Source organism: Leopardus geoffroyi, chromosome D3, assembly GCF_018350155.1.
Source record: "Leopardus geoffroyi isolate Oge1 chromosome D3, O.geoffroyi_Oge1_pat1.0, whole genome shotgun sequence".
In the NCBI taxonomy this organism is placed as follows: domain Eukaryota; kingdom Metazoa; phylum Chordata; class Mammalia; order Carnivora; family Felidae; genus Leopardus; species Leopardus geoffroyi.
In genome coordinates this window covers 4,970,534-4,998,194 of record NC_059339.1, presented here as the reverse complement: position 1 = coordinate 4,998,194, position 27,661 = coordinate 4,970,534, and the positions used below count along the sequence as shown (strand labels likewise).

The following is a 27,661-nucleotide window of genomic DNA, read 5'->3' as shown; positions in this document are numbered from 1 at the left end:
AAGAGAGCTTTCTAGAAGCGGGAGTGCTGAGCCATAGCTTCGCCCTCGTTTCAGGAAGGGTCACGGAGGTGTCTGGGGCGCCTGGGTGGGGGCTCAGTCGGTTAAGCATCTGACTATTTTGGCTCAGGTCGTGGTCTCACAGTTCGTGAGTTCGAGCCCCGCGTCGGGCTCTGCGCTGACAGCGTGTGGAGCCTGCTCGGAATTCTCTCTCTCTCCCTCCCCCCGTCTCAAAAATAAATAAATAAACACTAAAGAATCCCCTTAAAAAAAGAATCATGGAGATGTCGGAATGTCCGACGCGTCTGGGAGGGATGGGCAGAAGCGTAAGTATCCGAACGATGCAGCAGGTGGAGGTGCCACACGATGGCACGTGGGCTCGGGTGGGCGTCACGGGTGTGCAGCCTCCTGTCTGTGGGGTGACCCCACAGAGAGGTCCTGTGAGCCCGCAGGCTGTCGGATCGGTGGCAAATGGTCTCCTTCCCACTCGACACCGGCTGCTTTGGGGGAATCCCCAAAGAGCCCTGTGCTGGGGCCTGGCGTGGCCAGGGGGTGGCGGGGGCAGACTGTGCCCCTCACGCTGGGGCCCGGCCTTCATTCTTCCTCTGCTTTCCTCTCCTGCACAGAGACCGAGAGTCGAGGGATCGTGGACAGCCTGCAGAGGTTCTCCTCGCTCCCTGCCTACCTGCCCACGAGCCTGCGCATCGCTGACGCGGAGGAGGCCTTCTTCCTTAAAGAGGCCAACCAGGACGTCACGAGGAACTCCAGTCTGCAGGCCCGGGTGGAGTCACTGTTCGTCTACCGGGCCCGGAGCCCCCCGACCGTCAACGCCAGCTATGGCCCGTTTTCAGCGGAGAAGCCCATCCCCCAGGACCTCTTGTTGACCTCCACGTCCTTCGGAAACACGGAGAAGTTTCCCTTCAACTGGAAGCTGAAATCTCACATCCTCGACAGCTCCGTCTACTCCAACAGGCCCAAGGTGCAGACGCTGTTCTACGTGACTGGGACGCACTGGGACGACAGCGACCCCGAGGAAGACCTCCCGTGCGTCAAGATGTTCGCCTTCCCCGAGGCCAGAGAGGTGGCGGCCAGCTGCCGGCTGCGAGGGGACCCGGGGCTGTGTGTGGCCGAGCTGGAGCTGCTCCCCGAGTGGTTCAGCTCCGGGCTGGACCTGGAGCCCGAGGAGGAGATCCCTGCCCTGCTGGGCGGCACCGCCATGGAACTCTTCTTCTCGCTCTACCCGGCCGACCAGGCCGGCCAGTGCCTGCTGGAGGAGGACAGCAAGTGGGAGAACAACATCCACTCCGGCCAGGACGGCCCCCAGCAGGCGTCTCCGGCCCGGGAGAGGATCGGGAGTGTGGTGGTCTACCCGACTCAGGACGACCTCAAGTGGTCCCTGGTGAGCCTGGACGAGAACGTCGTCGTCTCGGTGCCCCTGAACCTCGTCCGGGAAGGGGACACGGCCACCTTTTTGGTCTCCCTGACCAGTGGCTCTGTGGCAGACCACTTCACTCTCAGGTAAGTGGCCGGGCCGGGCCGGGCGGGGGAGAAGTCGGCTTGCGGTCAATGAACTGTCCGTTAGTAATGGGGTGTTGGTCGTCTGCTGAGTGCCCAGGATGGCGAGGAGACTGACGGACACGGGGTGGGGACCCATGCAAGATGACAGAGTAAAGCAGGATATTTGGGGGTGGGCCCTGGGCACCTGCATTTTCTATAAGCTCCCTGGGTTATTCTGCTGTGAAGCCAGGAATAAAAACAGATGCTCTGAGAGCAGCATTTCAGGCTGGGAGCTAAGCTGTCACATGATAGTCTGAACCTGTCACTGCCGGCCTTGACCTGGCGGACAGAACCCTGTCTTTGCTGCCCGTGAGGGGAAACTTTGCAGATGAATTCCACCTTCTGACTACGCGACCGAGCTTTCTGAGATAGTGTCCCCGACCTCTCAGGCTTTCGTCGGTAAAGAATCCTTTGGTCAAGCAAACCAGCAGTCTCTATCTGTACGATGAAGACGCAGTTTTAGGGTTGCAAAAAGTGGGGAGCTTCTCTGTGCTGGGGGCAAACCTGTCTTCAGCTTGTTTTGCTCACGAAGCTTCGTGGGATACCGGTCGGATCTGTGGCTCCGTCCTGGGGCAAGCCTTCTAGCTTCTCTGGGCTTCTGTTTCCTCATCCGTAAGGTCGGGATACTGACGGGCCGCGTCTCTCGGGGTTGCCGTGGGGGTTGATCAGGTTAGTGAGGCTCTTGGCACAGTGCCTGGTCTCAACACCGGAGGCTAGCCTGTGGTTATCCCCTAGTGCTCAGAGGCCAGGGGGCTGCCCAGCAAGGCTTGCTTTGTTTGGTTGCAGGCGAGACGTGGGAATGAATCGTTAATGCCGCACCGCGGTCCTTCTGATTCTGACGGAGGCCGATGTGCCAGACCACACCTGTTGGGGAGTGTGTTCGTTCGAGTCGAAAGGATCCCGAGGCTCTGGCAGATCCCAAGAGGGGTTTTAGCCGCCTGCTGGAAGCACGGTTCCTATTTGGAGCCGCTTGAGTTCGTCTCGGTGACAACTGAGTCAGAACTTAGCTTGGACCCAGTCCTGTGCCAGTCACTCCAGTGGTGGGGCTGGCGTGGTCTAAAGCCCCGCTCTGGCTCTACAGAGATTCCCTTAGCTTCAGATGCTTGCGATAGACCCAGGAGGGCAGGGGTCTGGCTTCTGCACTCATACCACAGAGCGCGTGCCTCCTGTCCGGGCAGACAGACATCACTAATCGACCGCAGCTCTTCAGCACTCCCTCTGCCGTGGCAGACAATGTTAATGGACTGCAGCGTTGAGCCCAGGAGTCCCTGCAGCCCCTGCCAGTCCCTGCGAAGGTGGAGTGGTTGACATTTAACTTATTTGCCCTCCTTGGTGTAGAGAGAACATTGTTGGGTGAGGAGTTTGAGGAAAGGGAGAGCTGATGGTCTGGTGGCCAGGGGAGCCTGGTTGGGAAGGCATTTCAGGCCAGGGAAATGACATAAATGATGGGGGACGGAGAACGGTCTGGGCCACATTCGAAGTTGTTGACATGCACGGACTCACGGAATTCTGCCAACAAACGACTCAAGGAGACGAGTACTACCATTATCGCTATTTTTCCTGAGGCACAGAGAGGTTAAGGAGCTTGCCCGAGGTCGCACAGCTAGAGAGTGTTGGGTGTGCCGTGGTCGGCTCTGGAAGGCCCTGGGGGCCCTTCATTCCCTCACAGCACCCCCTTCCCGCCTGGCAGACAGGACGGGCAGCTGGCGCACCCGGGCTCTGCACGCCCACCAGCCATCCCAGAGCTGAGGGGTAACTTAGGGAGGCGGAGGCCGATGCGGCTGGAAGAGGACCCCAGGTGGAGAGTGCAGGGGGCCCCGAAGCGTCATCGTGGCGGGGAGCAGAAACCCTCGAGTCTGCTTCCCTCCCGCCGAAGTCGACTGGAGCGCTGAAGTGCGTTCTCACAGGGACTTTGCCTTGGGAGGTGGAGCGCGAACTGTGGGTGTGGAAAGAGACTTGGAGAGTTTAGGGGTTACCTGCTGAAGTCATGAGTTGGGCGAGCACTGGGTTTCGGGCACGGGTCTGCATTTGTGAGCCAGGAACCCCCATTTGAAACACTCTTCTGGGCCGTCCTCCATGTCCCGATGGGGACCAATCTCCACCCGTTGAACCGTTCTGGGTCAGCATCGAGTCTCTTGTTGTCCTCCGTCCCTACGTAGGACTGTTTTTTTTTAAAACAAATTTTTTTTAAATGTTTATTTATTTCTGAGACAGAGACAGAGTGTGAGCAGGGGAGAGGCAGAGAGAGAGGGAGACACAGAATCCGAAGTGTTTTTATTTATTTTTGAGACAGAGACAGAGTATGAGTGGGGGAGGGGCAGAGAGAGAGGGAGACACAGAATCTGAAGCAGGTTCCAGGCTCCGAGCCGTCAGCACAGAGCCTGACGCGGGGCTCGAACTCACAGACTGTGAGATCATGCCCTGAGCCAAAGTTGGTTGCTCGACTGACTGGGTCTCCCAGGCGCCCCAGGACTGTTGTTTATTATGGTCTGTTTCGTGGCCAGAGAAACAAGGCACTGAAATTGTGCCTCACCCAACTGAGAACAAACGAATCAGAGCTTCCTACGCCAAGGGAGCCAGTCACCATCACCTGTGTCTGGGGGAGACTCCAGGGCGGGCGGGAGTCGGGGGGGGCTCCTGGTGGAAGCCAGGGAAGGCTTGGGTCTGCTCGGGTCGGAGGCTGCCGGTGTGTAGAGGCTGGAGGTTGGTTAACGAGAAGTGAGCATCCTCTATGGTGGCTTTTTCTGCTTGGCCCAGAGCTAGAAGCAGAGGCAATAACAAGGGAAGCCAGCAGCCACACCCCAAGTTCAGACCTTTCTGGGCTGGCGACTGACTGCAGAGGCTGTGTGATCCGGCCTTTGGTCCTGGTCGCTGCAAGGTGGCGGGTTGGAGTTTTGTTACTGTACTTGGCCCATTTGTATATTCAATCTCTCAGAATAAAACACTGTTTTTAGGCCTGGGGAAACGTGTTATTTCCCAGCATAACCGATTGTCTGTTCTAATCGTGTCTTTTATGAATGAAATGTGACATATGTCACCCTGGCTCGGATGAGGCCTTGGATCAAAGCAGGAACGTGCGAAAGATTTGCCGAGGTCTAAGTGCAGAGCCGGAGACGCGTGGAAGGGGGCGGGGGGCAGATGTGTGCGTCTTCACTTGTCACGTTGCGGCGCTTCCGACCGCACGTTGTATCGGGGCCAGTTTGAACAACACTTGAGTTGATTAATCTCTAATACCGAAATAGCTTCTGTTAAACATTAGTATCTGAATCTGGCCATGCCTTGCAAAGCCTTTCAGCAAAGGGGTAGTAAAGTGGTTGGGAGGGGCCAGGGGCTGCCGGGAAGGCAGTGCTAGGCTGGGCTCAGGTAGGTCTTTGTTACGCTTCCAAGAAAGGTTGAAATGCCCTGAAATCTTCCCCGCTCCAAATATAATGTCCCCGAGAGACCCCGGAGAATTTATGCCCGATTTATTAAAACAGCCCTTTCTCAGCTCCCACAGAGAGCCCCTTGGGCCGACCTCCCGTCCCGTTAAGCAGTGGTTAAGATCATGGGCTCTGGAGCTGGGCTGCCCGTGTTTGAATCCTGCCTCTGCCACGTTCCAGCTGTGTGACCTTGGGCAGGTTGCTTAATCTCTCTGTGCCATAGTTTCCCCTTCTACACACGGGGACAGCATATGCCTTGAGTGACTATGAAGTGTCAGCTTTGTGCTCAGACAGGTTCTTCCATCATCATCTGGTTGCTGAGGCCAAACCCCTAATAACTGTGATTGGCTTTTCTCATTCTCTGACACTCTACGTATGAGTGACAGCAGACCCGGGGTGCTTCCTTGCACGTATCCGGAATCAAACTTCCTCCATCGCTGTGACCCAGGTGCTAGCCAGGGTCCTCTCTTGGCTGGACCCCTACAGTAGCCTGCCTGCCTCCTCCCTTGTCCCCTCAAGTCTCTTCTTGTGCAAAAGCCAGAGTCCTTCCACCGGCCTAGAGGCCCCGTATGATCTGGCCTCATCATTTTCTTGAGCTCATCTGCTATGACTCTCGCCCTCACTCTGTCAGCAACAGCCACCAGTGTTCTCAAGGACCCAGCCCCCTCCCAATTTAACACTCGACCCCTGTCCCACTACCCCCTGCCCTGCTCTGATTTCTGACATATCACTTGGCATGTCAGTGACCTAACGTATCATTATTAATGGTTCACCTCTTCTGGCTAGAATGTGAGGTCTATGAGGCAGGGACTTTGATCCTCCTTTGATGTGTCCTAAGGATCTAGAACAGTATCTGGTACATACTAAGTGCTCAGCAAACATTTGTTGGATGAATAAATGAATTCGGAGGTATTGCGAAGCCTTGTTCTTGGACAAAGGGTATGAATTGTCAGGACTGTATGAATTCACGATGTAAATAAATAACAGCTTCATAGCTATTGAAGGCTTACCCTTTGAGGCTCCAATTCTGGCAAGAGAGTCCTCTTGGCTATCACGTGAGAAACGATTCACCATTTCTTTTTTTTTTTTTTTTAAATTTTTTTTTTTCAACGTTTATTTTTGGGACAGAGAGAGACAGAGCATGAACGGGGGAGGGGCAGAGAGAGAGGGAGACACAGAATCGGAAACAGGCTCCAGGCTCCGAGCCATCAGCCCAGAGCCTGACGCGGAGCTCGAACTCACGGACCGCGAGATCGTGACCTGGCTGAAGTCGGACGCTTAACCGACTGCGCCACCCAGGCGCCCCACGATTCACCATTTCTAATCAGACATGGTCTGTCAGTAATTACTGATAGTAATCACTGAACTTCGGTAATTCACACATCACCTTTGGAATCTTTTTGTCACATTAGGTACCACCGTGTTCCTCCTTCGTAAGTCAGGTCATCTCCATGTGCCTTCTTGTACTTTTTATTTATTTTTTTCTTTGAATTAAAAATACTTAAAAAACATATATATATTTAAAAAGGAAAGCTAACATTTGGCACCGTAAATAGAACCCAATATAACTTGTTCCTGTGAAAGGGTGTTATAAAAATAAATTTCAGGAACAACAACAAAACACTACTAAGTTCTAAGTACGTATCCTCAACCCGCAGAAAACTGTGAACTTGCAGCCTGGCCTCTATTTGAATATTTTCTTTTTAACATTTATTTTTGAGAGAGAGAGTGCGAGCAGGGGAGGAACAGACAGAGAGGGAAACACAGAATCGGAAGCAGGCTCCAGGCTCCGAGCTGTCAGCACAGAGCCTGACGTGGGGCTCGAACTCACAGACTGTGAGATCATGAGCCGAGCCGAAGTCGGATGCTTCACCGACTGAGCCACCCAGGAGCCCCCAACCTGGTCTCTACTTACAAGGGGGTTGAGCATATCCTGTAGGGAATTGAGTTCACACTCCCAAGTTCAAGTTCACATTCTCAATGGAGGAGGACAGTAAAGAAGCAAGTGAGCAAAATTATGCGTAACTGGAACCTATGCTAAGTGCCATGATGGAAACAAGCAGAACACAGCATATTTACATTTTAATTCATTTATTTTTAAAACATTTTGTTTTGGAATAACTTTAGACTTAGGGAAAAGTTTCAAAAGCTCCAGTGTCTCCTGAGGCTGACATTGCACATAAACACAGTGTGAGTATCAAAGCTATAGGAGATGAAATCTTAGAAGAAACAAACAAAAAGTGGGAAGTTAACGTGGGTATAAATTACTAACCAACCTACAGGCATTATTAAAAACTTCCAGGGCGCCTGGGTGGCTCAGTCGGTTAAGCGTTGGACTCTTGGTTTCAGCTCAGGTCATGATCTCCCAGTTTTATGAGTTTGAGCCCTATGTCGGGATCTGTGCAGAACTTGCTTGAGATTCTCTCTCCTCCTTCTCTGCTGCTCCCCCACTCATGCTTTTCTCTCTCTCAAAAAAAAAAAAATAAGTAAATAGGGGCACCTGGGTGGCTCAGTTGGTTGAGCATCCGACTTCGGCTCAGGTCATGATCTCATGGTTCGTGGGTTCGAGCCCCACGTCAGGCTCTGTGCTGACAGCTCGGAGCCTGGAGCTGCTTTGGATTCTGTGTCTCCCTCTCTCTTTGTTCCTCCCCTACTTGTGCTCTGTGTCTCTCTCTCTCAAAAATAAATAGATTAAAAAAAGTAAGCTTAAAAAATCGTAAAAAAAAAAAAAACCCAAACAACTTTCAGTTGTTCCCATAATGCCCTTTTTCTGCCCCAGGGTCTAGTTCAGGGTCCCACATTGCATCAAGATGTCCTGTCACCTTAGTCTGCCGAATTCTGTTCCCTAGTCTTTTTTTTTCTCTTTCATGACCTTCATAGTTTTGAGGCATGCCGGCCAGTTATTTTTGAGAATATTTCTCAGCTTGGGTTTATCGGAGGCTTTCTCCTGATTAGGTCAAGGATGTGCATATTGGGCGGAAAGCCAACGAGGGGCTGTGTCCTCAGTGCGTCATACAGGAGGTAGGTGATGTTGTCTGTGTCTTATCACCGGTGATGTTGACCTTGGTTACTTAGCTCTCCACAGCAAATTTGTTTTCCCACTCTTTGTAATTAGGAATAAAAACATCTGGGAAGAAACTTGGAGACTATGCAAATATCCTTCTTCACATTATACTTTGGCTCATGAATTTCGGCATCTATCAGTGATTCTTGCCTCGAATGTGGCAATTTTGGTAAAAATTTATTTACTTATTCATCTGTTTTATCAGTAGGCTCTACACCCAACATGGGGCTCGAACTCATGATCCCAGGATCAAGAGTCACATGTTCTACTGACTGAGCCAGCCAGGAGCCCCTAATGTGGTAATTTTTAAAGAAGTCAATTAGAAATGAATATTATAGAACAGTCTTGGTTCTTCCTGGTCACGTCTTATTTGAATGTACATAAAGAAGTGAGCCAATAAGCAACTCGTTAAGACTTTGTCTGCTGGGTTCTGGAACTAAGGAAGATTGTCTGTGCCCTCAGGGGCTCTAGAAGGCTTTGAGGGGACTGAACGTTCTTGATTCGAAGCATCACCTAGAAATGCAATAAGCCCCTGAGGAAGCTGTGTGGACAGGGAGTGAAGTCAGAGAAGGGAGATCAGTGCAGTCCGCAGGAGTTAACCAGGGCGGGCTTCCCAGAGGAGGAGCCTACGGAGGATGGGTAGCTTTTGACTAATGAAAGGAAAACAGGAGGATGTACATGGATGGGGCAATATGACCAAAGAGTGTGGTGTTCCCAGGACACTCTTGGGAGGCACGTTTTCTGAGTGGTTAGAGTTAGTGAGGCTTGTGGTCAGATCTGAGCTCCTCCTTACTGACTCTGTGACCTTGTGCAAGTTACTGCACCTCTCTGAGCCTTCCCTTCCTGTCTTGTGTAATAAAACTAGTCATAGCACCTGTCTTTCAGGAAGGCTGCGAAGAGGAAACAAGATCACGCAGGAAGGCACTTGGCCGTGATTTTGCCTGTGATGTTTGGTGCCACTGTCGGCAGCATCTGAGTGGATTCTGGATGCTTCCTCTAGTACCCGCTGTGGGGGACCCGATACTCACCACAGCTACCGAATGAGCACCTGTCACGTTCCAGGCTCCCCATTAGACTCTATGAGTACTATCTCCTATCATCCTCAGGACAGCTCTGGAGCTTACCTGTGTCTACTACTTAGAGATAAGGAACGGGCTCCGAAGCACTTGGTCACTTGCCCGAGGGTCGCAGGGCCAGAAAGGGACAGAGCCAGGACTCCAGCAAGGTCTGCCCGCTTCAAAGCCCATACGTGTCTCATGGTTCCCCGTTTCGGATGTTAATAATCTCAGCGCTTACTTTCACGCTTCAAAAAAAACCCAGCAACCTGTTTGGTGAACGTGACTCAGGTGCGCCACAAATCCGGGCTTTATTAATTTCCTCCCCAAGGAAAACTCCGATTTCCCAGACACAGGAGCTCTGACACCTGCGGTCTTGAAGCCCAGATCAAGTCTAGAGCTTAGGGCTGAGATTTTGGCAGAGCTTAGGAAGGAGGCAGGTGATCATTTCCCAAACAAACCATGACTTGCTCAGCATGTTTGACTAGCCCCGCTGAGTTTAGTCAGCCTGTTTCCATTACTTAGTACATGGCGCGTGGCCCCACCTCTGCCTTGTTTTCCCTCCCAAGTGCGCTGGAGTCTGGGAGTTCTGATGGAGGCTGGCAGGAACGAGTGTCAATGTCAGAGGCTTGAGGATTCTAACTACAAAAGGGGATTTCAATTTGCGCAGAGAGCTTTAGACCAGGTCACAATTTTAGAAAATAGGAGTATACCCAGATTATAGTGGTGCCTGAAAATGTAGTGAATGATGAGCTGGGCCAAGCCACACTTTGATGTTTTGGGTTTTTTTTAATGTTTATTTTTATTTTTGAGAGAGAGTGAGGTGAGGGGTGGGGGCAGAGAGAGGGAGGGAGAAAGACACAGAACTTGAAGCAGGCTCCAGGCTCCGAGCCGTCAGCACCGAGCCCGACGCGGGCTCCAAACCCACGAACCGGCAGATAATGACCTGAGCTGAAGTCTGACACTCAACTGACTGAGCCACCCAGGCGCTCCCGATACTTATCACTGATCCTGGAAGTTGTGCTAGGAGGTTGACATGATTATCTTCAGGGTATTCTCTTGCCCGTGGGCATAGTGGGGCAGCCGCAGTTGTGGTGGGTGTTCCCTTGTGCCAGGTTTTTGTCTACCAGTGGCTGGGATGTGACTGTGCCTGACCTTGTCACTCAGACTCATGACCCTCTTTCCTCTCTCTCCTTAGGGTTGCCTTGTCCCGGGCACCAGCTCCCTGATTGTAATGTTTGCAAGGCATTACATCCCCTCACTACGTCCCCCCGTTACATCCAGTATATCGCTGGATGATTGTTTCTGCACGTGTGTGTGCACATGCACGTAGGTGCGTGTGTGGGTGTGAAGGTGCATGTGTCCCTCCTCTGGTTTGGTTTGACCACTGGTGGGCCTTGGCCAGAGACTGGGCAGTGCAAAGAGAGAAGGGACAAGACCGCTGGTCTCCCTCATCCCGTCAAGACAGCTGGTCTCCCTCATCCCGTCCTGCAGAGCCTCGGAGAGATATGTGACGTCCTCAAGGCCCTGAAGCCACGAAGTCAGGATCTGGACCCAGGCCTTTCCATTCCCAGAATCTGAGTGCCTTGCTGCCATCCTGTGCTCAGAGAGGCCACATCTAGATATGGTTTTGCTGCAGCATCCACCAGACAGAATGCATAAATAAGCTAAATATGTATACAGTGACTTCTTGTCACAGTTGTTGGATAAGTCTCTAAATTCGAAGTTGAAGGGGAAGAGGAGAGCAGATTATCGACTCATACCTACAGCAGGATACAGTTCAGAACACGCAGTACAGTTCTGTTTGCTGTGTGTAAATGCGTTCGTATGTAGTCAGCGGCACAAAACACGCGTGGGCATCGTGAACACCAGCAGCAAGGGAGCTGGTGTGAACGTACCCGGGGAACTTCAGCTGTGTCTGTGTGTCTTAATTTGTCAAGCACGTTGGTCGGAGTTATGAGTGTTGATTTGTTCATTTTACCATTCCCCGTGCTCTTTTAGATGTGGGAAATATTTCATAATTGTAGTTTCCCCAGCATTTTATTGTGGAAAATCTCAGACGTAGGGCAAAGTTGAAAGAAATTGATGGGGAGAATCCTTACGCCCACCACGTAGACGCTACCTTGACTATTTTTCCACACTTACCTCATCACTTACATCTCCATCCATTAATCCATCTTATTTGTGGATGCATTTGGAAGTAAACTGCACATATCCATTCCCTTTCTTCTACGTAGTTCAGCATGCACACCATTAGCTGGGATTCAACATTCACGTGATTCACATACAGACCAACGTATGGAAAATTGCCATCTTAGCAACATGGAATCTTTCAGTCCACGAACATGGTGTATTTCTCCATTTTATTTACGTCTTTAATCGTCTTCAGAAGTACTTTGTAGTTTTTAGGGTATAGGCCTTGCGTGTTTTTTATTAACTGTATTTTTTAGTATTTTAGTTTTAAATAATATAAATGGAGTTGTTGATCTTTTTTTTTAATTTTTCTAATTTTTCATTGCTGCGTGTACCAATACAGTTGGCTTAAAAAATTTTTTTTTAACTTTTACTTATTCTTGAGAGACAGAGACAGAACATGAATGAGGGAGGAGCAGAGAGAGGGGGAGACACAGAAACCAAAGCAGGCTCCAGGCTCTGAGCTGTAGGCACAGAGCCTGATGTGGGGTTCGAACCCACAAACTGTGAGATCATGACCTGAGCTGAAGTCGGATGCTTAACTGACTGAGCCCTCCATGTACCCCAAATACAGTTGGCTTTCATGTTGTGTCCTGCAGCCCTACCAAATTCACTTATCTTTGTCTTTGTCCTTAAAGTGTGTCTCTTGTAGACAGTATATAGTTGTGTCTTGTATTTTTATCTACTTTGACAGTGTGTCTTTTGGTTAGAGAGATTATTCCATTGATATTTAGTGTAGTTACTGATGTAGTTAGACTTAGAGACACCATTTTATTATTTGTGTTCTATTTGCTTTGTCTGTTTGTTACTTCTCTGTTCTTTCCTTCCTGCCTTTTTTGGGGATGATTTGAATATTTTAAAGAATACAAGTGTAAATTTTCTGTAGGCTTTTTAGCTGCACTTTCTTGAATTATAGTCCTAGTGGTTGCTATAGGGATTGCAGTGTATACACTTTTCACATTCTACTCTGAGTCACCACTTCTTGTAAAATGTAGATAGTGGTTCCACTTAACCACCTCTTATGCTAACGTTATTTTATGTAGTTACATTTTAAATGCCTAGAAGACAATATCATAATTTTTGCTTTAAATAGTTTTGCGTATTAAAAGGAAATTAAGAGGAAAAAGCAAAAAAACAAAAAACAACAACCCCCCCCCCCCAAAAATAGCTTTTTGTATTCTTGTATTCATCTAGACTTTTGCCATTTCTGATGCTTTCTTTCCATTCCTTTCAGGGGGTCTGTTTTTTCATCTGGTGCCATTTTTTCGCAGCATGAAGGGGTTCTCTTGGCTGTATTTTTGGAGTACATATTTGCTGGCAATTAATTCCTATTGTTTTCTTTTATCTGAAAATGTTTATCCTCATTCTGGAAGAGTATCTTTGCTATTTATGGAATTCTAGATTGGAAAGGTTTTTTTCCCACTTTTAAAGATGTTTAGCACTTTATTTTTTTAAGTTTATTTATTTATTTTGAGACAGATAGAGAGCATGAGAATAGGGGAGGGGCAGAGAGAGAGGGAGAGAGACAGAATCCCAAGCAGGCTCTGCATTGTGAGTGCAGAGCCCAATGTGGGGCTTGAACCCATGAACCATGAAATCATGACCTGAGCCGAAACCAAGAGTCGGACGCTTAACCAACTGAGCCACCCAGGTGCCCCAATGTGTTGTTTTTCTTTTGTTGCTTTGTTTGTTGTCTCTGCCTTTCAACAGTGTGACTATGATGTGCAGAAGCATGGCGTTTTCAAGTTTATCTTGCCTTGGGTTTGTTGTGTCCTTGAATTTGTACATTTATGTCTATCTCCCACTTTTGGGAACTTTTCAGCCATTTTATGTTAAAAAAATTTTTTCTGTCTCTTTTCCTCACTCCTTTGCATGTCAATTATAGGATATTATTTAGATCATTTGCTATTATATAACGGTTCTCTGTGGCTCAGTTCATTTTATCCCCCATTTTTATACTTGCTCTTTTGACACTTGGGTATCTTCTATTGACTTATCTTCAAGTTCACCGAATCTTTCTTTTTCATCTCTGTTTGGCTATTAAATTTATCCAGTGAAATTTCACTTACAGATATTGTAGTCTTTAGTTCTAGATGTTCAATTTTGTTCTTTTATTATAGTTTTTATTTATCTGCTGAGATTTCTTGGCTGTTCATTCACTGAGAGCATGTTTTCTTTTCCATCACCGAGGCCAGTTATAAATTAGTTTTAAAATCCTTTTCCTGTCATTCTAACGTCTAGTGATCCCAAAGTTGGTCTCCGCTAGATTGTCTTTTCACTCTTGAATGAGACTTCTTTTTTCAAATCTTCAAATTTTGAGCAATTTTGGATATTAGTCTTGGATATTAAGAACGTCATGTCGTCATGACTCTGGATTTTGTTATTCTCCACTCAGTGCTGTCTCCTTTGTCTCAGCAGACAGTTAATTTGGATGGACTGGACACGAAAATCTTTTGGGTCACAACTCCAGTCTCGGCATCAACCTTTTGTCTTGAGCTGAGATGTTCTGAGGCTGGTCTGCATATACATTGTTCGGGGTTCAGCCACAGATATTGGCAGGTGTAATTTGGGCGTGCCCTCTCCTGCTCTTACCCTTCCGTGATTCCCTTATCTCTCTTTGGCTGCCTCAGAGACTATAGACTCAGTCCTCTGCTTCCCCCTGCTGCCCCAGCCACCTCCTCCACCCCCATGCAACAAAACAAAACAAAACAAAACAAAACAAAACAAAACAAAACTCCTGCATCCCTCCCATGGGTGGTGCTTCCTCGGCCTCCCACAAGGATGATTGCACTATCTTTCAGGCTAAATGCAGCAAAAATGGGGCAGTCCTCTCTTAGAGCTGTCCTTCTCTGAGTGTGTGCTCCCCACCGTGACCGGCCAGTTTCTGTTTTCTCTCCAGTGTCTTCAGGTAGCTCCTGTTTCCCTTATGCCTCACTTGCTGCCCGCAGGTGAGTGGGGTTTACTCCGTCCTTCCCAGGAGTATGTGTAGCCTGTTTATATTTCTTGTAAAAACTGATAGGACTGGATTTATGTCTGTTCTTCTGCTATTTGCTGTTCATTTGCCTCATCTTTTTTTTTTGTTTTGTTTTGTTTTTTGCCCTTCTATATTCCTTCTTTGATTTCCCTTGAATTAATCAAATATATTTTGTGATTCCATTTTAATTAATCTGTTGTGTTTTCTAAAGCTGTATCTCTGAATTTTAAGTGGTTGTTATAGGGATTTAATATGCATCTTTAACCTTATCACAATGTGATTGGAGTTGACATTTTGCTACTCTGGGTACGATGCATTTACTTCGGAGCAGTGTGGTGTCACCCCGCCCCCCCCCCCCCCCCACCATCCTTTTGTGGTTTTGCCGTACATATTCTATCAATACAGGTTGCTTTTGGATACTTTGAAGATTCCCGTTATTTTGTAGACGCTCGCTTGGATTTGTCTGGTGCTTCCTCGTAATTAGATTAAGGTTCTGTGTCTTTTGCACGAAGGCCACAGAAACGGTGCCGTGTTCTCACTGCGTTCTGTTACGTGGTGCATGGTTTTAATTCGCCCTGTTGCCAGTGAGCTTACTTTGTTCACCCAATTAAAGTGGTATCTGCCAGTGTTTCCCGCTGTGAATATACTGTTTTGCTCTTTGTAATGAATAAGGATTTTGTGGGGACTTACTGTGACTTTATAAACATCTCCTTCCTCACCAAGCTTCCAATGTATCACTTGTGAATCTGCATTCACACCGGATTATGATTTCCTTTTGTTGAATGGCTTTGCCCCATGGAGGCAGCAGGGAAAGAGTGCAGGGTAGGCAGGAGTAGACAAACCAGGGTAATTACTTTCCTCTGTGGCTGCACCTTCTGTGGGACACATGCTCTCCTCCCGTTGACCCTGCCAGGATTTTAGCCCCCAGTGATGGCCACGGTCCTGGGATTTTGGGGCACACCGCCCACGGCCTGTATCTCTGTAGCACAGGGGTGGGATTACTTCTTGCTGTTGCTAAAGCATGGGCTGCTTGGCCATTCACTGGTAGGTTTTTACTTTTCCGTCCTGCATAACCAGTTCTCTGTATTAAACCCTCTCTGTTGAGGTACAAAGAGTTGCTTCTGTTTCCCTAGCTGGCCCCTCTTGGTATAGAGCAGGACCATCGTTTCAGTTTGGGACACTGACTTTGAGGTTGCCTGTGGGACATTTAGATGGAGGGATGGAAAGGCCAGGTCCAAATGTGGGTCTGAGGCTTAAAATTGAGGTCTTTCCTGGAGACACAAATTTCCTGGAGACAAATTTAGGTGTCTCTGGCAGTTTGATCATAATAATGGAAGCCTTGGGAAGGATGAGATTTTCTGAGTGAAAATCATGAGAAGTGACAAGGTGAGCCTTCAGAAGAGCAGCCGGAGAAGGAGCAGGAAAATAGGGGACTGTGACGTCACATAAGCCAAGAGAAGTGACAGGAAACAAGGGGGCGTCAACAGACTTGAATGCTACCTGGAGGTCAGGCAGGAAGGGAAAACGATCCTTTGCATTTTACACTCAGAGGTCACTCGTGACTTTAATGAGATGGTTGATGGATTCGTGTGGATTAAAGCCAGACTTTAAAGGGATTTGGGGGTACAGTTCTGACTCCAATTACAATGTGTGGTGTTTTCCCCACACCGAGCAGTTCTGCTTGGCTCATGAGGGTCCCACACTCTGTTGTTTATCACAGTCCTCTTTGCTCCCCACTGCTGCCCCAAAACTGGGTAAAAATTCCGAACCTAATTTCAATGTGTGTGTGTGTGTGTGTGTGTGGCAGGGGGTGTTCCCACCACCGAAAAACAACCCTCTGACACCAGCTGGTGTCCTACAATTCAACTCGGTTCTCACGCTCTCCACCCAGAGAGCATCAGTCAGATCCTACAGGCTAAGGGTTCGTTCCCACAAGACTGCCCCTCCCCACTCCAGACGTCACCCAAGTGCAGGTGGTCACCTGCACCGCTCCTGACCGCTTGGATCTAAGCCACAGGTTCCCACAACCCTCTCCATGGATTTGACACATTTGCTAGAGTGGCTCACAATTCAGGAAACTAGTTTACTCACTAGATAGCTGGTTCATTTCAAAAGATATTAAAGGGTACAAATCAACAGCCAGATGAAGAGACACATGGGGCAAGGTCTTGAACAAAGGAGCTTCTGTCCTCATTGAATTTGGGGCCCAGTATGGTGGCCAATACATGTGTTTTGTTCAGCATTCTGGAAGCTCTCCAAACCTTGTACTTTTCGGGTTTTGTGGAGGCCTCATTACACAGGCACGGTTGATTGAATCATTGGCTGTTGATGATTGAACTCAGTCTCCGGATTCTCTTCCCTCCCTGGAGGATGGGGGTAAGACTGAAAGTTACAACCTTCTAATCACATGGTTGTTTCCCCTGGTAACCAGCCACCATCGTTAGATGCTTTTCCAAAGTCGCCTTATTAACATGAGCTCAGGTATGTTTGAAAGGAGCTTGTTATGAATTATCAAGATACCTTTAACACTCTCCCCACTTATGAAATTCCAAGTGTTTTAGGAGCTCTGTGCCAGAAATGGGGACAAAGACCAAATATATATTTCTTTAAAAAATTTTTTTAATGTTTATTTATTTTTGAGAGAGAGAGAGAGAGACAGAGCATGAGCAGGGGAGGGGCAGAGAGAAAGAGGGAGACACAGACTCCAAAGCAGGCTCCAGGCTCCAAGCTGTCAGCACAGAGCCTGACATGGGGCTCGAACCCATGAGCCGTGAGATCGTGACCTGAGCTGAAGTCAGACCCTTCACCAGCTGAGCCACCCAGGACCCCCATATATTTCTTAGTATAAGTCACAATATCACAGACGGTGAGTGATCTGTAAGGTATATTACTTAGGGATTCAGGTCAGCTCCGTGTAGAAACCCCAAAGAACAATGACCTTACCCTCAAGACAGGGATAGATTTGGAGAAAGGCAGGAATGTTTACAAGTAGGAATCAGTGGATCAAGGGTGTCAAGGCATCAAAGATTGTGTGATTCTCTTGACCTTTACCACATTGTCACAATATGGCTGCCACGGTTGTGGTCATCAGGTCTACATTTCATGGAGAAGGAAGGAAGAAGAGAAGGGGGTGGCAGTCATGTGGTCCTGAGTCTGCCTTTCTTCAAGGAGCCTTCCCAGAAGCATCAACCAACATCTTTTGACTAATACTCAGTGGTCAGAAGCATTCTCATGCTCAAGCCGGTCCAGCATGAGAAGGGAACTGTAGGTGTTGAACTGGGTATGCTGCCAGTTCCCTCGCCCCAAATCAGGGGTTTCTTGACAAGGAAGAAATGGAGGAAGGGTGGGGTCTACCACACACGATGTGATGGACACAGGGAGGGCGGTATCTTCTAGCATCATTCCTAGCGTCTCATTAGGAAGAGGAGGGGGTCGTGGAGAGTAAACTGGGGACCCCCTGGTATCGGGGGGCTTTCTTCCCCCTAAAGCTGAGGGAAGCCTGTATGGGTTCTAATGCTGAAGTAACGCCCCAAGTCCTGGTGGTAACGTGGGACCGATTTCCAGGGGCCTGAAGGGACTCTTCAGGGTACCTTGTCAGTTTCCAAGACATAATTGGGCAGCTGTCTTATAGAGTGGTAGAGAATTTTACTTAAAAGGGAAAAGCAAGTAATTACGTGCACAGTAGGTCCGCTCCATCTAATTAATGTGGAGCTGGTTTAATGTCCTCTTTCCGCATTTTGTAGTTGCCTGCCGATGACTTGGGCAGCAAATCGTCTTAGAGAGATTCCAAAGAGCAGTACCGATCAGAGACGCGAGCTGTACCTTCTGATCTTTTCATTCTGACGGGTGGGGTGCTGTTTGGTGGCAGTTTCACCAGGGCTCCAATAAAAGTGCCGCGCCGTGGTCATCTCTCTGTTGGTTCCTTTAAAAGGAAAACCACATCTCTGCCTCCATCGTGTTAAGGTTGACTATCACTCACCGTCATTTAGATAGATTTCATAAAACCAGGAGGAAGGTAGGGAGTTATGTAATGGTGTAACCTCTAATCTATAATGTTAAGGTTAGATATAATTTTTAATTGCATTTCTTTCTCTCTGGTTGGTCTAAATCTACAGAACTTTCTGTAAGGAATTCAGTACTCATGCCTCTTTGTGCTTGGGGTATTTTATTCAAACTTCTGGTCCAGCGTTTAACCCAGCACATTACAATTAACTGAATTTGTGTCAGTCTCTTTGATTGTGAGCTGCTTAACACAGGGACTGCTGACTTGGCAGTCTGTGTCCCCAGCTAGGACTGTCAGCCTGTTCGAGCTCATGAAGCCTCCCTTGACTTGAATTAAATTTGAAATCCAGAATAAGAAAACTTGCCAGTTACCTCCAGGGTCCCAAGTAATGATTTTTCCTCACTTACGGCAACATAGTTGCACTTGCTACTTAATAAATTCCCTCTACAGGGGAAAACCAAGATCTTTCCCAGTACTCGTGCCCTGTTGGGTTTAGCGGAAGGAGCTTTCTGCCTGCCCTTGGAGTTGGGAGGTCAGGGTCAGTGTTTGGAGGTGTTTTTCCCCCCCGGAGGGAAGGAGTAGAAATGAAGATGTCCATTTTGCATTGGTTGGGATCGCAGTTGGGGATACTTGACGCACAGTATTTGAAATTCTGGTTGGGTTCAAAGTAGAAAGACAGGTGGAAGTTAAAGGCGCCTCTGTCGTTGCAAATGCGCGGCAACTGACCGTGACCTAAGGGGGCAGGAGAACGCCCGGCCAGATGTTCGTAAGGTGCTACTCTGCCCGTCCTGACCCATCTCCCACCACACGCCTCTTTGCTCATCTTGTCCGACTGCTGGTTGTTTTCTAGAAACCACCAAGTTCATTCCCATCTCGGGCATTTTCTTTGTCCTTTCTGCTCCCCCATGGTGAGCAGGGCTGGCCCCTCCTCACCATTTCACTTCATCCCTGGAATACCCCGCTTCGCAGAGAGGCCTTCCCGACCACCCCCGAGGGGTCTCCTATGCCAGCCAGCTTCTGTTATCCTCCCGTGTCCTTCATGGCACTCATCAGTCACCACCTGCAATGAACTAAGCTATGGATTCGTTCACTTTATTGTCCGGTTCCCCCACACTTGAATGTCGGCTCAGTGCAGACAGGGACCCGTGTCCCCTGTGCTAAGAATTGTGCCTGTTTTGTTGTTGGAACTCAGTAAATGGGGAACACATACACCTTCACATCTTGAATATAGCAGTTAACTCATGTGGGTCAATGCCTGTTACAGGCTGAACTGTGTTTCTCTGCTAAATCCATATGTTGAATTCTTAACTGCCCCCTCCCGCTCCAAACAGGGTCTTTATTTATTTGTTTGAAAGTTTATTTACTTAGAGAGAGAGAGAGAGAGAGAGAGAGAGAGAGAGAGAGAGAATCCCAAGCAGGCTCTGAGCTGTCAGCACAGAGCCTAACGTGGGGCTCAAACTCACAAACCATGAGATCAAGACCTGAGCTGAAACCAAGAGTCGGACACCGACACCCAGGGGCCCCCAAACAGGGTCTTAATTTAAAGGGATAAAACGAGGTCATTGTGTGGGCCCTAATCCAGTATGACTGGTGTCTCTCTAAGAAGAGGAGCGGGGGACACAGACACACGTGGAGGGAAAGAAAACCATGTTAGGACACAGGAGGTGGCAGTTGACAAGCCAAGAGAAGAAGAAACCAACCCTGCGGTCACCTTGATCTCGGACTTCCAGCCTCCAGGGCTGTGAGAAAAGAAATTTCTGCTGTTCAAGCCTCCCAGCCCGCGGCGCTTGATTCTGATAGCTCTAGAACCCGAATGCAGCACTCTGCGATGGAAGGAGTGGAAAAGCCTCTGCTACAATCGGCTCATGATTCTCAAGTTTCTCACCTTCCCGAATCTGTGTCCTCTCCTCCACGAGTCCTTTGTTTTCCATTCTGTTGCAGTTTCAGTGTGAGACTTCCAGGAGCGCAGATTTTTTTTATCTTTGGAGTGGATTGATTTATTGGGGCCACCGCTTGGCCAGATGTGTGATCCCCAAGGATCTTGCTCTGGACGTTGGGTTTGGGGAACACTGTCAGGGAGTGGTTGGCCCAACATCTTACTGAAGTCCTCTCCCTGGAGCTATTTCCTGCATCTGAGATGACTTTTCCACTGAAATTCTCCCGGGGCGTAGGAACTTCTCCGGCATTCTTCAGATTCTCTTGAGGGTTTGCAGAGATGCACAGACCTTGCTCAGCTCACCCACAGACACGTTGCTTTCCTTGTTCAGATGTATAAGGTGGCTGTTTTAACTAGCGATTAGTCAGTCCCTTGAGTCCTAGATGTTTCCTGCCAGGGTTCGACTTGAAGCAGGCAGACATGTGGAAGGAGACCTCCTTTGGGGCTTCTGTGGCGTTTCAGCCAAGCCCTCCTGATGCACCTTCCTTTGCAGAACCCACCCCCCCCCTGCCCCGACCAATCCCCGCCGTGCTTCTCTTTCTTCCTTGCATGTCTAGGAGCCTTTACTCCTGGTTGGCAATCTTGAACCCCTCGGTGCTCTCTAGCTAATTGCAATTATGTGCTGTTAAAGAGAATGGAGAGAAAAAAGAGACCATTTGTGGCTTGAATGATAAATGAGGAAGAATGGATATTTCCAATGCCGAATACAGGAAAAACAACAAAAACAACCGTCAGTGGGGGTGGGGGGGGGGGACTTCACGCTGCGGGAAAATGTTGAGAGTTAAATTTCATTTTGTAGCAGGCCTCGATTGCACAGCCGAAATCCATAGGATCAGATATAACATTTCTATCACTGAGCAGGTTAATAAAGCCCCTAATAGGATCTGCTGACCATAAGAACCACAGACCAAGCGGCAGGAAAGTTTTATTTATTTGCCATCTGTATGTAAATTTTGCTATTATGGAAATTGTGTCAGAAATTGGACCACAAGTAGATACTACACAGGGTACCATAATATTTGAGCTAAGATACAAAAAAAAAAAAAAAAAAAAGGCCACCTCTGTGTGTGTAGGTGCCTATGAATCATCCAGCTCGTTGTGGCTTTCTCTAAGCAACTCCATCTCAGACTCCAAATCTAACCTGTGATCACGGTGGACAGGCTCCTTTGCATATGCAACAGTCCCTCAAAGACGAGACAGCGCTGAGTTTTCATGGGAAAAGAAGTGTGTCCATGCCTGGTGTTATTATTAGCTCTCCGAATCCGGTGCCAATCTGTCTTTTAGTGGCTCCCCGGGTGACTGCAAAGAGACCATTGCATTGCTAAGGGACAAATATTTTTGGAGTTAATTATAGCCAGTCATGGAAGAGAGGAACACCTCTTTGCTTTTTGTTCTGAAAGAAACTCAACCGACGTGAAGAAATTAAACCAGGATGGTGGATGTCAGCACTGTTACATAATTAGCGTCCTGGGGTGGCAGAGGCTGTCCTTAAGGAGCGGGCATTACACTCTGTCGTGCCCGCTTACGAAGTTGGCCTCCCACCGCTTCGTGTTTCCATAGTAACGTGACGGGAGTCCAGAGAAAGTGGCCGATTCGCCTTGGTGAGACCCGCACGTAAACTAAATCACCTTCTGCGTTCCTGTGAGTTCTGAATTTCCTTCCTCCAAAAGTGACGCGGTTCTAGAATGACTTTGGACACCTAAAATCAGCCTGTACCTTGCACTTTTGGAACCGCTCGTGCAGGGGAGAAATCACTTCGGGTACCTGAGGCGAGCGTTAGGTGACCGAGTGCCAAATACGGTTGTGCGGGGAACATTGGATTACCCAGCGAGACTAGACGCCTTCTGCGTCCTCTGCTGCGCTGGGCACCTCAAGGAGACTGCCTGCGTTCGGTGCCCAAAGTCTCTTGCATCCTGAGGCTTGCTTCTTAGTTTGTTTTCATTTTGAACGCCGCGAGCCCACGGCCCAGGCTGGGAGCCTTTGGCACGCCGTCGCATCTGGCTGGAATTTAATAACGTTGTCTTGTTTTTATCGTACTTATTTTAGGGATTTCTTGTCTTCATGGAAAGGGATATTGCTTTTTTCTTTTTCATTTAAAGTGCTGATCTGTCGCTTCTTCCCCAGATGTATTTCTGTAAACCCAAGGAGCAGATTTAAAAGGAAGTATTAAGTAAGTAATACCACAGCACCCAGGGTAAAGCGTGAGACAGTGGCGGGGTACAGGGATCCCCGCAGACGAGGGGAGCTCCGTGGCAGCATGGAGCGAGGCTCCGGGGCTCCTGTCTTGGGAGTGGCTGGGGTGGTTGGCTGGGAGGAGCACTTGCTTCGCTCAGCAGCTCTTTAAGCTCAGCAGGGGCTGCCTGACCTCCCCCTGCTCCAGCTCTCTCTCTCTGTCTCTCTGTCTCTCTGTCTCTCTCTCTGTCTCTCTCTAAAACGGGACCATACCAGCTCCTGAAGGCTATGCGGTGAGTCTAGAGGGAGTCCCCTGCAAGGGTGAATCACCCAGGCTGAGGGAGGTGTTCAGAGAGGGCGAGTTTATCCCCCTCTCCCTCTGAAAGCTGAGGATGCTTTGGGACATCTGTCACGCCACAGGGAAGCGGAGTGGTCCACGCAGGGATCGTAGGATCGCACAGCCTCCAGCGAGCTGAGCTGACACCCACGGGCACACCTGTGCATGCAGTGCGGGCGTCAGGATGCTCTGAAAAAGTTCATGTAAAACGAATGCCCGCTCTGCTGTGGGGAGGGGAGGGTGCACTGAGTGACCCCCTTCCCGGGGCACCCCCACCCTCTCTCCGGGTTTCTCCGAGTGCACTCTGGGGGCCTCTGGCAGCAGAATCCCTTGGGGGAGGCTGTTAAAATGCAGAGGTCCTGGGCCACATTCAGAGCCACCGAGTGGGAGTCACTGGGGGCGGGGCCGGCAAGCTGCAGCTCAAGTGCAGCTGCCTGCTCACCTCCTCCCTGTGCCTCCCCCCTGCGCGCCGTGGAGGGGACGCGCCTGTGCAGGTGTGAAGGTTGTGCTTCTTGAGGGTGCCTCTACTTCGGACGGATGGGAGCCGCCCCCGGGGGTGCAAGATGGAGGTTTCTCACAGGTGGGACTTATCATGAAGGTCAGGGAACCAAAGGGAGACTCCGGGAGGAAGCCCAAGTCAGAGGTCAGGGGGATTCGGATGCGGGATTACGTGGGGCCAGAGCAGTGCAGGTGGGGCGGAGGTTGGGTAGGGCGGCCTTAGCTAAGGAAGCCTGGAGGACAGAGTGGACGGCGAGGCCACTTCTCGTGTGTGCTCATGCCTCAGTTTCCCTTCTATGAAATGGGGATGATGAAGTACCCCCATGAGGGCCCTGTGAGGAATAAATAATTTGTGTATATTATATATACCAGGGCCTGGCACAGAGCCCTAATTAGGATCACTTTCCTTGTTACTATAATTCTTTTCCACTTACGCAGACCCAGGGTGTATCTCGTGGGACACGATGTACATTCTCAGAGGATCCTCACTGAGATGGACAGACCCTTCAGGGAAGGGGAAGGCACCATTTTCTTTAAGGACCACCTCCTTGGAATACGCCTGTAACTCTGGCTCCTTGCTATGGGTTTCAATTAACAGACGTTCATTGAGTACATGCTTGGCTGGTGTTTTATTTTTTGTTATTTATTTATTTATTTACTTATTTATTTATTTATGAGAGTGGGGGAAGAGGAAGAGAGAGAAGGGGAGAGAGAATCCCAAGTAGGCTGTTAGCACAGAGCCCGACGTGGGACTTGAACTCACCAACCTCAAGATCATGACCCAAGCCAAGTGGGACACTTAACCGACAGAGTCACCCAGGCGCCCCTCAGCTGGTGTTCTAGAAGTTACTAAGACGCTTGGATGGGGCGCTCACCTGCCAAGATCTTAAAATTCTTTGGGGGATGCAGTGCATGAATCCCAGCAGGTGAGCGACGAAGCAGGGCTTGATGCCTTGGGCGTTTCAGGAGTGTTTTGTAATGTGCGTGTTTAGGGAGGCTAGAAAAGCGATGTCACTTGGTCTTGGCTGGTAAAGTTTGGATAAATGAGGGCATGAGAGTAGGAGGGGAGAAGGCATTCTGGATCTGGCAGAGACGGTAACACTGAGTAGGGAGCGTTGGGTGGCCCAGGTGGGAGGGATGTTGGGGTTGTAGTCAGGGGGCTCCTGAGACTTGCATTGTGATTAGCCTGGATAGAGGGGTGGATCCCTTCGCTCAGCTTACCCCTCATTCCAGGAAGCTGTGTGGTCTCACAGAAATAGCATGGACCAGGAAGCATGGAAGACTGGTTTAAATCCCTACTTAGAAGGAATGCAACCCCGTTGACATCTTGATTTTAGCCCCTTTTAGACGTCTGGCCTCCAGAATAAGACATTCGTGTCGTTTTAAGGCACTAAACTTATGGTCATTTGTTATAGCAGCAATTGGAGACTAATACAGTGCCTTATCCAGTTACTTCAGAAAATAGGCAGAAGACGGTTTCGTCAGTGAGTGGAACTCATTAGGACAGGGAGAAACTGACTGAAGTGAAGATAATCATCATGCACATCGTCACCGGGATATTATTCACCACCTGGAGTAAATGCTCCTGGCTCCAGAGGTGGCTTGCCACTGTGAATAAAACAAAGACGCTCCCTACGTGCTGCCATTACAGGGAGAGGCTCGTGGACTTTGGGGTTTTGAGACATGAAGGCTTTGGGGATTATAATACCACATACAAGGCAGAGCCTTTGGACTTCTAGCTTGTTCCCATCTTCCTGATTGAAGATCTGTCTTCGTCTTGGAAGGAGAGAATGCTGTGGTCTAGAAAGACGGAGCTAAGGATGGGTGTATTCATTTCTTGGGGCTGCCGTGAAAAATTACCGCAGACTTGGCGGCTTCAAGTAACGGGAGTCTGTTGTCTCTACGTTCTGGAGGCTAGAGTTTGAAATCAAGGCATCAGTTTCAAGGGTTGGTTCCTTTTGGGGGCACTGAGGGAGAGTGCCCTGTTCATGCCTCTCTCTTGGGTATAGTGGAGGCCAGCAACCCTTGGCATTGCTTGGTTTGTTGCTACCTGCTGCTTCTGTCTTCACATGGTCTCCCCTTCTGTGTGTCTCTGTCTTCTTTTTTGTCTCTTACGAGGACACTCGTCATTCAGTTTAGAGCCCAGCCTCGTCCAAGATGATCTTATCTTGGGACCTGTACCTTAATTACTTTCTCCAAATAAGGTAGCATTTACAGGTTCTGGGTGGATATATCGTTAGGGGGCACCATCCAACCCTCTACAATGGGCAAGGAGTCGGGTGCCTCCTTCAAGGCTCAGACGGCTCATCAACCGAGGCATTGAAGGGATGTGTGGATTGATCCCAAGCACGGTGACTGGAGTAGGGCATGTGCTCGTGCCCTCAAATCCAGCCCGTGCTCTTTCTTTGCCTGTATCACAGAGGGCTGACCCTGCAGGTCCCAGGTTCCCTTCATCTGGCTGCAGCCAGGGGGAGGCCCTGGCAGAGGATTGCAGGGCAGGAGAAAAGGAGCAGCTGGGGTGTTCCTGCCTCTCCTCTGTTATCTGACATCTATGGCAGCAGCTACATTTCTGATGCTTGATGAGCCCACTGTGCTTTTATCACCCTTCATGTGACCCTGGTCCCTGGCTCTAAGAATATTATTTCCTCCTTCTGTCCTAGTTGAGGGTTCTAGTAGCTTCTTGCTGTGATACTGATTTTATGTGCCAGCCTCACTACTAAGCACACACTATACATATAAAACCGAGTTCTGCCTTAATTCTGTCCCAGCTCAGGGGAATCCCAGCACGTCTTTTTAGTCCCTTCTGGTAAGATTTTGGAAGGTTTATATTCCATAAACTTCTGAACCGTTGGGGGTCCTAGGCCCCATCCTTCTCTGCAAGACATTGCATGGTGCACAAGTATGTGCAAGATGTGCGTGTGGGCCCGAAGCAGATTCTGAGACAAGGAACTGGGGCCCAGGTAGTTTATCTAGAAGGTGATGCCGAAAGCAGAAGTGTGAGGCAGGGATGGAGAGACAGGGAGACAGGAAAAGCTGATAAAAGGGCAATGATGAGTCCTTGGGGCTTTGTCCGTTGGGGCTCCCCCTCGGAATTGTGGAGAAGGCGTCTCAGAACTGTTCCACTGGAAGACAGAGCAGCGGTGACATCTGTCTACTGACTTCCATCCCAGTTGGCTGAAGGTTGTCCCTGGGGAGGTAACTGGGAGAAAACAGCAGAAAAGCCAAGAAGGGCTTTGGTGAAAGCCACTGGTCAGGGCTCACGGAACTGTCCACCACAGCAGTGCTGAAAGCAGGCGGGCTGAGGGGCGGTGGGAACATGCTTCACAAGTTTCCATTGCTGTTCACGTGTGTGTGTTCACATGCATAGTCCGCACAGGGACTGAGTTGGGTGAACAAGCAGGTTCCTCCTGCTGGCTAGTGCATAGGTGGTGTGCCTCTGCTACGGAGGTAAATTCTCTCTGGATGCCAGTGGGAGTGCAATTACCATAGGTCTCGGGTGCACAGGATATTTGGTGCCAGCTGGAGTGGAAGCCAGGGGGTGGGGACTGGTGATTCTGATTAAGTGGTCTCCATGGGAATCCTGCCAGTTACCTACCCTGGATCTTGGCTCCTTCCTGGCATTGGGTTTCCAGCCCTCCCCTCCCTTCTACGAGATGCCCTGTATCTCTTGTACAAATCCCTTTCTCATATGCTGGCCAGACTGGGTTTCTGTTGTGTGGAAGCAAAGAACTCTAACTCACGTCCATCTTTCCTTGAGTGTTTGATTTTTTAGGTTATTATCACATGGTTTTATATTAAATATAAATAATTTCCATCACACACCCAATATGTTTAGACTCCTAAAACGCAGACCCAAGTAGGCTCTGACTCATCCTTTCTTCTACGACAACTGTCTCTGTGCAGTCAGTGTAGCGTCTCTTTCTCATTGAGATCACCTGCTTTTATCTTCTTCATTCCAAGAGGTGGTCCCAGGATACTGAATAACCCTGAACAGGATGTTTTGTGCAAGAACATGTAGAAGGTGCCGGAGGGTGCTTTACTGCACTTCTGAATGAACCGTGACACGGGATGATGGAAAGAAAGGAGAGCTTTCCATCAGTTGGGGGTCTGGGTTCTGGTCCCGGCTCTTTAGAACCTCGCTTGGGCCATTTCATATCTCTGGCTCTCCATTCCTTAATCATAAAGCCATGAAATCAATTGAGATGTAACCAAATGCAGAGGCCCTTGAGAAAGTTTAGAAGTCTATGAGCCACGTGTGGTTTGATCATTGCAACCAGAAGCCAGAAAATTACATTAGGCTCGGCTCGGTAACATTGTTCTTTGAAATGTGTCTTAGGCTTGAGCCCCTCAACGAATTATTCTAGCTCAGTCTATATTTGTGAAAGTTGTGGGTGTTTTGCTTTTTAAAAATCTGTTTTCTTTGCCTTCTCTTTGCTTGAAATTTCTTCCTGTGTGT

The 27,661-nt window shown here is 49.0% G+C and overlaps 1 protein-coding gene across 1 annotated transcript in view; it reads left to right on the top strand.

Moving 5' to 3' along the window:
- Positions 1-27,661, top strand: part of LOC123588322 (transmembrane protein 132B) — a 367,329-nt gene that overhangs the window by 150,139 nt on the left and 189,529 nt on the right. The window contains exon 2 of the mRNA XM_045459135.1: positions 624-1,515. Coding sequence (XP_045315091.1) covers positions 624-1,515 — 892 coding nt within the window. The remainder of the gene's footprint in view (positions 1-623; positions 1,516-27,661) is intronic.